Raw genomic sequence first — 13114 nt, forward strand, 5'->3', positions numbered from 1 at the left:
CGACGGTCGTAAGTGTGAGGACTGGTTGAAAGTCGTTTTTTTCCAGCACTGTCGTCTGAACCATCACTAAACGAATGGTTGTTAAGCAAGGACTACCTGTATAATAGATCATTTTAAAAACCAATACAAAACAGAAGAAGATGGAACCAGTCTCTCTTTACAACCATGAACAAAAATAAAGACCCATCCATCAAGGGGCCCCCTTCGTCTCAACCCAAGGTCCTGAAGGCTTTATGGAATGCCAACAGGATTCTGGCGTTCCACAGATTTTGGACCCCATTCCAGATACCGTGGGCTGTTGCAACTCCACAATTCTAGGACTCTCTGACCTTATGAATATATGAACCCACAATTCTGCCAAGACCGAAGTAAAGCAATGGGAAAAGTTTTTGTTTTTTTTTAAACTTCTCTTTGTGCGTTCAAGCACAGGGGCCCAAAGGGTCTCTCACACACATTCCTGGGCTCACACTTTCTGCAGACAGCTGGTCTATTAACGTTAGCCCAAAACCTTCCAAACCAACTGCACTATTTAAAAAAAGAAAGAGTTTTGACAGCAACACCAATGTGTTAGGAACGTTAGTGCCAGAAACCAGAGAGATAGCAAACGAAAGACAGATGACATTTGGGGTGCGTTTCCAGTTAGTTTTGCTCTGCTCCGCAGTCTCCAATTTTGCTCATCCAGCAGGGAAAGGAAATTTAACTTAAACAAGCCAAAGCCATCCGTGTCACTGGAGAAACGACGTGCCACAATTTAACAGAATAATCTGTTAAACACCAGCACTGTGTGTGTACAATGCCATCTCATCCAGAAATGCAATAAACTGAAGCTTCACTAGCTTTATGTGCATAATTTCGGCTAATTAAAAGGGGAAATTAGAAGTCATTTTTCAAGAGGGGGGTGTCTCCCCACTGCTGTTTCTCCTGGAAATATTTCCCAGGCTGTGGCCAGTATCTGTATTCTTAATTGCGATTCTTTTGAAACGGTTTTCAACATTTTAGCTGCACATAACGCCGTGACAGAATGAAACAGGAGAGGGCACTTTAAAAGCATCCTCATATCAACAGAGTCCTTACCACTTGATGTTCCTTTTCAAGTAGGCATAGCTCATGTAAGAGTCAAGAAATCTAGGCGGTGGCAAAGCAGATGGCAACAGAATAAAGAAAAGCGGTCATTCTAACTTAAGCACATATCTTCATTCCCCCCCCCCTTTTTTGATGCAAGCCTTTAAAAAGGAATACCACAAAACGAAACTTTTTTTTTTTTAAATCAATGAAAGGACCATCCCCAAATCTCACTCTGGCAGACGCCAAGAAGTCTTCTCCTCAAAAGCAGTGTGGATCTTCTGCCTGTGCCTGGCAGAAGAAAGACTTCTGGTGTTTCCTAATGGATCTATGGCTAGAAGTCACAACTTTGGGAAATACCGAAGTCCGACGCCAGAACACCCTTTCAGAAGCCAATTTTTTAAAACTAATTCCGTGGGCCTGAGTGGGAGATTGGTGTAGGTCTCCAAATTGAATCAAGAAAAAGCAAGCATTGCAACCCAGATGTGCTCAGCTGGGGAAATATTAGTACAGATATTAGAACAATTTACATCTTCCCTACTTGAAGTCTTCCTTCCATACCAAGAGAATGCCGGTTTACAGACATTCCCTATATATTTTTTTTAATGCAACCCTAGGTGCCTCTAACCACCACAACCCATTTCAGATGTTCTTCATCTAGAAAGGGCCAAAACAAGGGGAAAACATGCCGTTTAGCCCACTCCTGCAAGAAAACCTGTTCTGCCAGTGTGCAGCGTGTTTTGGGGCTCTTTTTAAAAAGGTACAGGTAGTCCTCGACTTATGACCATTCATTAAGCGACCGTTTGAAGTTACAATGGCACTGGAAAAAATGACTTGAAACCAGTCCTCACACTTATGGCAGTCACAGCATCCCTGTGGTCCCACGATCAAAATTCAGGCGCTTGGCAACCAGCATGTCTTTACGATGGTTGCAGCGTCCTGGGGTCAAATGATTGCTATTTGTGACCTTCCACATGGCTTCCAACAAGCAGTCGATGGGGAAAGCCGGATTCACTTAACAACCACATGATTCACTTAATGACTGGTGATTCATTTAATGACTATGCCAAAAAGATCATAAAATCAGGCATGATTTACTTAACAACCGGCTCGCTTATCAATGGACATTCAGGTCCCAATTGTGGTCATAAGTCCAGGACTACCTGTAATCCCTCCTTTAAAAAAAAAAATTAAAATTAAAAGCAAATACCTTGACATTGGATGAAGTGACAAAACCATAGCTGTTTACTCACCACTTGCTACTGACATATTTCGCACTGATTTGATCACACTTCCCTTGTGATTTGTTTTAATAAATGGCCTTGGGTTATTTACTACGGAATTTACACTACATTATAGATGTTATTCTGAAAGAGAGAGCGTTTCCTTTATAAAGCGCTAAGAGAGCTCTCTTATGGGTGGCTGCAAGAGTCATTTCATCTCTCTTTAAGATCAAAGCCAACGCTCAAATAAGTGCGTATATTTCATTTCATGTTTTGGGCAGGGCTTCTCAACCAGCGTTCCAGGAGAGGTCACCAGGGGTTCCCTGGGAGATCACGATTCGTTTAAAAAACTATTTCAAATTTGGGCAACTGCACATTAAAGAGGCAAGTTTCATTCTTTATTTTCAGTTTCAGGACACTGTGAGTGCATCTGTACAGGCCTACACAGGAATCGAACAGAATAATTTTGCAACTTCTGGCCTGTGCTGGAGCCTGAATGGGCAGGGGTTCCCCCAGGCCTGAGAATCATTTCAAGGGTTCCTCCAGGGTCAAAAGGCTGAGAGAGGCCGGCTTAGACTCTCACTGGGCTTACAGGCCCCCTGTTTCTCCCCACCTCCGCTATGACGGAGGAAGACAAGGAAAGGCTGCTGGCTGGAGAAACCCACAGGGCGCAGCAGCTTTGTCACAGGAGCAACTCAAGACATGCAGGAAGAGGAACAAGTGCTTACTTGGAAGAGTAATTTGGGTAATTCAGCTGACTGTGGGGAGGACCGGTCTTTCCTGGCTCTGGAGGATGGCTGCCGGGGACCTGCGCGGCCGGCTTGTTATCGTAGTTCCGGCGGTCGAAGTAGGAAAGCTGCTTGCGGTAATACTCCTCGTCTTCTTCTGGGTCATAGTGGTTGGCGCGAACAATGTCCTCGGGGGGCTTCGCTTGAGGTCTCTGCGGTTCAGGGGCTCTAACCCAACCAGAAAAATTCAAAGGAATGCTTAGAAAACTGTATGACTTGTGCCAGCACGAGCAACCCCTGCCTGGCACTTTACACACGATGGAACAAACCCCGAACCATGCTGTAGAAACTCGAGACTTGTGAAAATTATGACTACGGTGGTTTGAACTACAGGTAGTCCTCGTTCAGTGGCTGCCTCGTACAGCGACTGTTCGCAGTTACGACGGGGCTGAAAGAGTAATTTTACGACCAATCCTCACATTTCTGACCTTCGCGGGTCTGTAAAGCAAAGGAAAGCCGGTCAGATCGTCAGCACAGTTGCGGTTTCACTTAGCGACCGCTTCGCTCAACGACTGAGTGGCCGGTCCCAACTGGTCACCAAACAGGGACTACCTGTGGTCAGCTAATAGACTGGTCACATCTTTGGGATAATTCCAACACAGCAACGGAACAGTCTGTTTAGGAAAGTGGAGCCCAGATTTGCCTCCAGCTTTGTGCAGGCATCCTGTCCATGGATCCTGGGTCAGCACACACCCTTGTCTGCTCCAATTTGCATTTACCTGTAAGCTGATTTGTCACGTTCACACTGATTTTGCAAGGCTGCTTTAGGGCCAGTGACGGGCACAATGTTTGGTTTAGGTGCAAGCTCCGGAGGATGCTAAAAAATAAAATAAAAAAGGAAGTGAGAAACGAATGGCAGTGACCCAGTGCTGATGCTTATTTTACAACTGTTTAGGCGAACAAGCATCCTTTCTGGACCCAGCTAAAGCCTGGCACTTTTAAAAGGCTACTAATTTTAGTAGTCTCTATTCTTGGGTTTAATTCACCCGCCCTTGAAAATCAGCGTTACCCAAGTCACTGTAATGCGAGCAACTGTAAGTTTATATTGCATAAAACCACTGTACTCAATTAATTTCTTTATTCTATAATGTATTATTTGTATCTCATAATACAATAAATTAACTACACGCATTGCAAATCAACCAACCAATCGATGTGGACCACTGCAAAGTCAGTTTTAGAGGCTGCCACACGCTGTGGCTTATTTACTTATTTTAACAGATCCTGATCTGCCCTTTCAACCATGAGACACTGCAGGGGGGTATACATACAATTCAAAAGCAGGTAACATTTTGGCAATAAAATTTTGGCAATAAAAATTAAAGGAGGGAGGAGGGAAGGAAGGAAGGAAGGGGGGAAAAGAGGGGAACGGAGGGAGGGAGGGAGGGAAGGAAATGAGTAAATCAGTAGCTTTAACTGCCTGCCACGTGTTATTTCCCAAATGCTTCCAACAGCCATCTAGATCCCCCCAGACTTTTTGAGGAGACGACGCTGCACAGAAGGGTCGCTAAACAGAAGGCTTCCGAGCACCTACCTTCCCTGCAGAGAGATCGTTGGATTCCTTTATTTTCTCCAACGACGAGGACCTCTTGTTTTCAAACATCTTCACCCGGGTGAGCACGGACTGGGGCTTCATGGCTGGGTCGTCTTCCTCCTCGGCCGGCGGCGTGGGCAGTGGTTTACTGTTGGAAGGCATCGCCTCTGGCTTGCTTTGGGAGGGGAGGGGAGGGTGCGCGCCGGCCGTGCTGTGGGGCGGTTCGTAGGGACCCGCTTTTGCGACGAACCCTGGTGGGGGCCCTTGCTCGTAGCCTCTGGGCTGGGACTCGAAGTAATGCTTCGGCTCGGGAGACCGGGGGACTGCCGAGGAGTAAGCCTGAGGCTCGGACTTGTACCTCCCATGGACTTCATACCCGGGGGGAGGCTGATCCTCGTATCTCAGCTGGGAGAGGCCGAAGGCCTTGGGGGCAGGCTCGTAGCGGGGCCGGCTGTCAAATGCCGCCGGGGGCGATTCTTCAAAGCGAGGCTGCGCAGGGAAGTAGCTGCTGAGTGCTGCGCTCTCGTCCGCGCTCGTCCGCGGATCAAACTCTCTGGGCGGCAGCTGGCTCTCGAAAGGGGGCCGAGGCTGGTAGGGCTGCTTCTCGTCGTAATACATCCAGTGGTCTTCGTAAGGGGGCACGCGCTCCTCGTAGGGGAGACGGGAGTCGTAGCCGTGGGGAAACGGGTCCACATAGTTGGACGAGTCGTAGCGGTACGCCAGAGGCTCGTAATCCCTGTTGGCTGGCTTCTCGGGATACGGGCCCTGCAGCTCGTAGGTCAGAGCGGGGTCCTTCTCCTGCCTCTGCCCCGGCTGCTTCAAGGCATAGTTCTGGCGAGGGGCTTCCTCGTTTACGAAGGGATCCTTCCTGTACATCTGTGGAAAGAGAGCGTTCTGCTGTACTCAAATGTTGCAGAAGACCTAGAGTCAATACATCTTGGTCAAATTAGGGCTTTTACCATGCCCAGATGATAGAAATCTTAGTGGACTGAAATGCGTGTAGCTGTTTTTAAAAGCTTACAGGTAGTCCTCGCTTAGTGACTGCCTTGTTCAGCGACTGTTCGCAGCTATGACGGTGATGAAAAAGTAAATTTATGGCCAGTCCTCACATTTATGACCTTTGCAGGTCTGTAAAGCAAAAGCAAGCTGAAGTCAGACTGTAAGCACAGTCGCAGCTTTACATAGTGACTGCTTCGCTCAACAACGGAGATGCCAGCCCAACTGTGGTCGCTAAACGAGGACTACCTGTGTTAACTGGACAAATCAGCAGTCAAAATCTATCTAACAAGCACGCTTTCTAAAATGGGCACCGTGTGTATAGAATTCTTGACACTTGCATATTTGGCTCAGTTCTGCTAACTGGGGCATGAAACACCAAACACAAAATCTTCAAGATGTTAACTCACTGGCCTGACTTTGCTCATCATCTTCATTTGCACATGTGTGCATTTGGGTCAGAGGGTGAAGCGCAGTCTTGACAGTGACTTCATCCCATGCTATCTGGGTTATCCCAGGTTTGTTGACCTTTGTATTTTTCTAATTTTTTTACAGGTCATTGTTGCAAGCTACCCAGAGTGTCCAGAGACCGGGGTGGTCAACAAATGTCGATAAATAAATAAATGAAATAAATAAGTGCCCCTCTTTGGTACAGGCAGTGACACTACAGGTAGTCCTCGCTTACCAACCACAATTGGGACCTGCAACTCCGTTGCTAAGTGTTGTGGTTGCTAAGCAAAAAATCATGTGACTGTGCCAGACTTAGGTCACTTCTGCTTCCGTCGTTAAGCAAATCACTGTGGTGAAGCCTGCAAATGGCGATCACATGACCGTGGGACACTGCAATGTCCATAAATGCGAGGACTGGTCGCAAAGCTGGTTTTTTTTCAACTGCCATAACTTTGAACAGTTGCTAAACAAGGCAGTCACTAAGCTAGGACTACCTGCAAAGAGTCCCCAAAGACTGGCCCAATTTCTACCCTGGTGCCATTTCCTATCATCCATCTGGTTCATACAAACAGCCGTTCTGATCACAGGCTCTAAGTTAAGGCCAAGCTTTAGTCCTGCACAGGGCAAGCTCACCACCGAACAGCCACAGCCTGTCCCACACGGCTAATAAAAATGCAGGGTTACCCAGGACCATTTCTATTTAATACAGCGTGCCAGTTTGGAAGCAAGCCTGTGATTTCCTGAAAAGCGCATTAACAAAGTAAGAGAAAGCTCAAGCCACGCGCAGCTTAGGAAAACAAACAAAAAAAAGAAACAATAAATCAAGCCACAAAGCTTTGAAACTAAAGATGCCTGCGGCACCTTTTAATTTATCTCTTTTCCAGCAGAAATGAGGAATGCCCCTTGAACGCATGCAAATAAACGACCCCCCGCCCCGCGCTAGGTACTTTCAGAAGCACAGAAGCTTTTTCTAGCTGCACAGATGCTTGGGGGGAAAAAAAAGGTGGGCAGTGGGGAAGAGGATCTTCAGTGCGCAGGCAAAGCAAGTATGGTCACGCCAGAATCTGATGTGCAGCACTGGATCGGTGCAATGAGGCAGCGCAGGAAAAGGTACCTTTGGTGGATCTACGTGCGGCAGCACAGAAGCCAGCTCCTGGTCTCTGGGCAATGTGGGGGGTGCCTCGGGGCCCGGCATCCTCAAGGGGCCCGCTTGTGGACGGTGAGAGTTGTAAGGGGCCACGCCAGGTTCCTCCAGCCTCACATTAGCGAGGCTTGCACAGGGGTTAACAGCAGAAGTTGAAGAGGTGGGGGGGGCTGTTTCTGGCGATGACGGGGAAAGGTAGGGGGGTGAAGCCTCTGCTTTCTGTGGAGTGTTTAAAATACGAATTTTGGTAAAGCCGAGACTCTTCCAGCGCATCAAAACACATTAGCCATAATCGCCCCGTGACAGTTTTTATTTTATCTTCTACCCCGCCGTTATTATTTTTATAAATAACTCAAGGTGGTGAACATACCTAATATTCCTTCCTCCTCCTATTTTCCCCACAACAACAACCCTGTGAAGTGGGCTGGGCTGAGATGGGCTGAGAGAGAGGGACTGGCCCAAGGTCACCCAGCCGGCTTTCATGCCTCAGGCGGGACTAGAACTCACAGCCCGGTGCCTTAACCACTAGACCAGACTGGCCTACAGAGGTATTCCCTACATGCGGCAAGTCAGGTCCTTTTGCAACTTAACTGTACTAATGTTCCCTCCTCCACAGTGATTATGAAGTTAGCCAGGAATAACAATGGAGCAATTTGATGGGACTCATGCAGAGAGACGTGGTGGTGCTGCGGGTTAAACCCTAACCCGCTTGCCGATTGGAAGGTCGGCGGTTCGAATCCACGTGACAGGGTGAGCTCCCGCTGCTAGACCCAGCTCCTGCCAACCTAGCAGTTCGAAAACATGCCAATGTGAGTAGATTAATAGGCACCGCTTCGGCGGGCAGGTAACGGCGTTCCGCTTAGTCATGCCGGCCACATGACCACGGAGGAAGTGTCTACGGACAGACGCCGGCTCTTCGGCTTTGAAACGGAGATGAGCACCGCCCCCTAGAGTCGGGCACGACTGGACTTAATGCCAAGGGAAACCTTTACCTTTACCATGCAGAGAGAAGGGGAGAAAAAAGGGGCAGACCTGGGACGGCAGAGCAGATTCCCTGTTTTGGTGAGCTCCTGAGGCTTCCTTTCACTCCCCTACTAATCTCACCACCACCTACTTGCTTTCTCTCCTCTCCAGGACCAAAACACACTCTCGCCCCAAAGGGGAGAGCCAGGCACGTGATCACTGCTTGCACATTTAGACCGCCAAGTGGTCAGACTGGGCACACAGCCAGACGCCCATCAGGCCAACAGAAATCAGCTCTTCTTCTCTAGATCTGCTTGCCACCTTGTGGGAATCACGGATTCATGGGGGTTGGGGTGGGGAACGGCAAGAGGCATGAGATGAAAATGCGTTAAACCAATCTTGGGGTCTTCCTGGGGCACTCTGCTTCAACTCTTCTAATTGGGTTGCATGCAGTGGAGGTTAAAGTCCAACTAATTCGTGTTGATGACAACACTTGGGGGAATTCTGGCTTAAAACCTAACTCTTCCAACATTTACATGATGCCCAGTTAACCCTGATGGCAGTTGTAACACGCAGGGCATCTCTGTGCCATTCTTCTTCCAGTAAAAGGAGGGGGGAGGCCAACCAGTTGTGGAACAGAAAAGGTTGGCTTCCAGAGGCCATCTAGAATGCAACCCAGATCAGCAAAATAGATTCATTTTCAGATATTCCACAAAACCTATTTGCTAGATGGCCCTCTTAAAGAACTGGCACTGGCATCCTTTTTCTGCTTGATTTTCCTCATTTTTTGGTAGGAACAAAAATGATTTTATGAGACCTTAAAAGCGTTCACATGTTGCTAGTTGGCCACCGAAAAAACATTCCTTGGACACACTTGGGGATTGTCAAGAACAGCCAGCTGAGTGGATCCAGGGTTCAAGCAGTAAAAATACATCCAGATATTCTCCAAACAAATGCTTAGATGATAATGTTTGGAAACAGTATAGTTTTGCGAAAGACCAGAACTGTCAGGATAAGAACGTGGAGGTGCCTTGGTAAAGACTAAAACTGGAAATCCACACACACACAAAAATTAAATTGCTGGTCCACTACGGATGCTTTTGAAGGGCAAAAGAGGGACTAACGCATTTTAAATAATCAAACTTCTGTGCCCTGGGGTGGGGGAACTGTGGAAGGCTGGTGGCTTGGATTTGGCTAGCATCCTTACCGGCTGAGCAGTGCTGCTTTTAAAGCCAGGAGATTCTATCCTGTGATTTGGCTGTGGCTGGCCTTGTGATCCATACGGAGGATATGCTTGGTTCTCTTGATGGACCCCTGCTGAATCTTCTCTTACGGGTTCAGAGGAGCGCGTAATGGCAGATTCCGGAGGAGTCCCAACCTCATCGTTGAGCGTCTCATCCAGTTCTTGGTCGGTGTAGGCTCCACCTTCTGTATCCGTGTCCTCGTAGTCAGACGTGTGCCTGCTGTCCGTACTGTACATGGAGTACTCGCTACCTGGAGCCGACAGGTAGGACAGCCGGTCATCATGTAGATCAAGGTCATCACCTGTAGTACCATCTGCCTGTTTTAGACACACCAGAGTTGGACATTTGAATGGGGATGCTGTGAAAGAGCATTTGTCTGAACTGCAAAGGCTGTTAAAGAAACAGAGACTGTACTTTACACCTCCTCGGGAAGGTGCTCCAGACAGAGCACATGTGTTGACTCGGAAAGGGTCTCAAGCCTCCTCCAGAGCATCTCTCCAAATAAGGGAGAGAAATTTCTCTGTCTAAACCTGGAGAACCACTGCTATCATCAGCATTGTTGAGTTCGCTGGGCTTGTGTTTCCTACAGTCTTTTCCTAACACCAGCTATCAGGTCCCTATCACATGCCCAGCAGCAGAAGTCATGCTTCGTCCATCCAACTTTGCCATGAGTGACAGAAGGCCTACCAGCCAGTAGGCCCACATCCCTCCTAACCTTTCTGTGGCCTGTCAAGCCTAGGGGTCTCAAGAGGCATCAGCCAAAGCTTTATGGAAACATAACGGCCAACCACATCTTCATGTCCCTCATCTCCTATCTCTAGGTTGGGGAAGCTACTTTCTAGTTAGTCCTTCTTGGGAGGAAATTAGGGGACTAATTCTGCTGCATTACCTCCTCTCCCCACTTCCTCTGACCAAGGGAATCAGGGAGTCACGTGCTAGGGTTGGGACTCCAGGCAGTCATGAACGGGCCATTGTTCTAGGCAGGACTTGCTCATTCGTAACCTAACCCAACCCTGTGCTTCTGTGAGCTCCATCGTTGTTGCTGAGTGACAAAAAGGCAAGCACCACCCATCACTGTGGACGGAGCTTAGAAGCATAATACTCAAGAAACATTAAGAACAATGGACAGCCCAACTTCCCTGACTGGTATTCCTTATCCTGTGGGATCCACCTTGCTTGAACCTTTAGTCATTCAGAATCCCCAAACACTTCTAAGACAGAGAAACCGACAATGCCATGAAAAATAAATACGTGCACATATATTCATGCACATGCCTTGGACAGACAAACCAGCTCAGCTCTATCTGCATCAAGGAGGTTTTCATTTAGCCGTTCCTTCTTAAGAATGACCTTCACGCATTACTGTGAAAGTGTGTCACTTTCATATACAACTTTTTAAAGGGGGGGGGGGCAAAAGACCGACAAAATTTAGGGGAATGTTTGCCAGAATTTGAATAGCAAAGTAAACAGTTTGGAGATCTGATGGTGTCACGGCTGGTGGAACATACATTTTGGAATAACAAATGAAAACCACACAATGGATCCTTGGAGGGGGTGTCCATCCTGTTTACTAAAAGGCCCATTCTGTTTACTTAAGTTTACTCCCTCAACAGTCCATTACTGACTGGGGGCTGGGGATAAGCCAGTCCAGCTGCCCATGACCAACACCCTTGCCACTGTGTAATGGTCAACCAAGAACGGTAACTAATTCTCTCCCTGTTTGGTCAAGTGTACGTTTCAGCCGGGTAACCCTGTTTCAGTCCCTGCAGACTGTGAACTAGGACCTCTCAATTGGCCGGCACTGATTTTGGAAAGAACAGTTGCTTCAGACACAGCTGCCCATCAAAGGGCACTGATCAGCGCTGGGTAAGGGCCCCTACCCTAGGGGGTCTCTTCCCATAATCTCTCCCAACAAGTGAAGAAGTTGACATTCGCCTAAAAGCCCCTGTGATTCTGTAACACCTTAAACATATTCTATTAGGACATCTGCTAACAAACATGAGCTCCGTACCTTTCCTTCCGAAACCCAAACTAATTGGTTCTGTTGTTGCTGAATCGCTTCCTTGAGAGCTCCATACCATCCATCATTCATGGAATTCAAGTTAATAGTAGCTAAAAAAGACAGAAGGGGGAAGGAAGAGCCAAGGGTGAAAGGTGTGGTACTGGAATCAAATCACAGCTACAACTTGCAACAAGCACGCAATGGTTTCCATCGATTCAGGTTTCCAGAAGCCACGGAGGTTACCCAAGAGTGTGCTTCAAGGATTTAGAGAGAGTAGATCCTTGATTCTGAAGTCCTGCAAGAGCCCTCTTCTGAAATTATCTGGACTGGAGAAAAAACGATTCCCTTTTGTTATCCATCTTGCAGCTATTAGGAGAAATCCAGTGCCATTTCTCTTAAGAGCAAATAGAGTTTGTGAGACTTGGAGAACATGGCTCATTTCATTAAGAACCTGGTGAGATTTTTTCAGGCTTAGTCACTCAACACTGTTTTACTATTCTAGGGACACAATTTTGAAAACGGGCCCACAGGGGTCAAGAGAAAGAAGTGGGGAAAATCCCCACTTATCACATTTCATTTTGCCCTTCCTACAAGAAAGGCTGGGGCAATATGCTTTATTCTCCCAAGCCGCCCTCACGACGTGACTCCCAGGTAGGAACATAAGCTGGACAAGGATGGGCAACCTGACAAGATGGAGGTCAAGGAGAAGTAGCTGTGAACAGCAACTCCACCAGGGTCAGTGAGATTTTACACCATCGGTTAGATGGCTTTGGTTCCTATGCTGGCTGGGAATTAGGAAAGTGGTAGTTCAACACATCCGTTGTTTCTTTTACAGGCAGCCTTCGCTTAACGACCACAATTGGGACTGAAATTTCAGTTGCTAAGCAAAGCGGTCATTAAGTGAATCCAACCTGATTTTACGACCTTTTTTGCGGCAGTCGTTAAGCGAACCACATGGTTGTTAAGCGAATTATGCGGTTCCCCATTGATTTTGCTTGCCAGAAGCTGGCCAGGAAAATCAAAAATGGCGATCACGTGACCACGGGACACCGCAATGGTCATAAATGCAAACTGGTTGCCAAGAGCCCAAATCGCGATCACGTGATGGGGGGCTGGGCAGGCTGCGACGGTTGTAAGTGTGAGAACTGGTCGTTAGTCGTTTTTCCCAGCACTGACTTAAGTCTGAACTGTCAATAAATGAATGGTTAAGCGAGAACTGCCTGTATATGCTTTTTTATACATATTACTTCTTAGCTGTAAGCACCCCAAAGTGGTTTGGGAGTTGAGCAGCCTATAAATTAATAAAATTAAAAAACCGTGAGTGGAGGGCAGGATATTGGCCAGTTAAACCAGTGTATTAGTTCAGCCAATCCACCTTGCTTATATGGTGGTAGAGGTGCAAAGCAACCAAAATTAGTTATTTTCGCTTCCTCTACGCAAGCGTTTGCATGAAGAATGCCGAAACCAAAGCAGTCTTTCCAGTGTGCTCACCCGTAAAGAGATGGTGGTTGTTTTTGCGTAGCTTGTGAGCCCTCTCGTACAATTTTCTGGCACTTTTCCTGGATTCTGGACAGAGTCTCGTCCTCATTGTCTTTACACCCTGCTTGGAGTCAGGGTTCAAGAACACCACAATGGGGTACCACTGTGCGTAATTTAGGCGGTCCACCGCATTCGGGGTGACGTCTAAGAGCGCATGCTTGTCCTGAGA

At 47.5% G+C, this 13114-nt stretch overlaps 1 protein-coding gene across 5 annotated transcripts in view; it reads right to left on the minus strand.

Annotated features, from left to right (window-relative positions):
• TJP1 (tight junction protein 1) overlaps nucleotides 1-13114 on the minus strand; it is a 56140-nt gene that overhangs the window by 12253 nt on the left and 30773 nt on the right. For 3 of the 5 annotated variants that reach the window (XM_063314024.1, XM_063314022.1, XM_063314021.1), the window contains exons 16-22: nucleotides 12898-13108; nucleotides 11416-11516; nucleotides 9368-9721; nucleotides 7168-7416; nucleotides 4608-5483; nucleotides 3793-3890; nucleotides 3014-3241 (exon numbers count right to left, since the gene is read on the minus strand). In XM_063314024.1, the coding sequence (XP_063170094.1) occupies nucleotides 3014-3241; nucleotides 3793-3890; nucleotides 4608-5483; nucleotides 7168-7416; nucleotides 9368-9721; nucleotides 11416-11516; nucleotides 12898-13108 (2117 nt within the window). The remainder of the gene's footprint in view (nucleotides 1-3013; nucleotides 3242-3792; nucleotides 3891-4607; nucleotides 5484-7167; nucleotides 7417-9367; nucleotides 9722-11415; nucleotides 11517-12897; nucleotides 13109-13114) is intronic. The other 2 variants (XM_063314026.1, XM_063314025.1) reach the window with 1 other exon arrangement.

Source organism: Candoia aspera, chromosome 13 (genome assembly GCF_035149785.1).
Source record: "Candoia aspera isolate rCanAsp1 chromosome 13, rCanAsp1.hap2, whole genome shotgun sequence".
NCBI lineage: Eukaryota > Metazoa > Chordata > Lepidosauria > Squamata > Boidae > Candoia > Candoia aspera.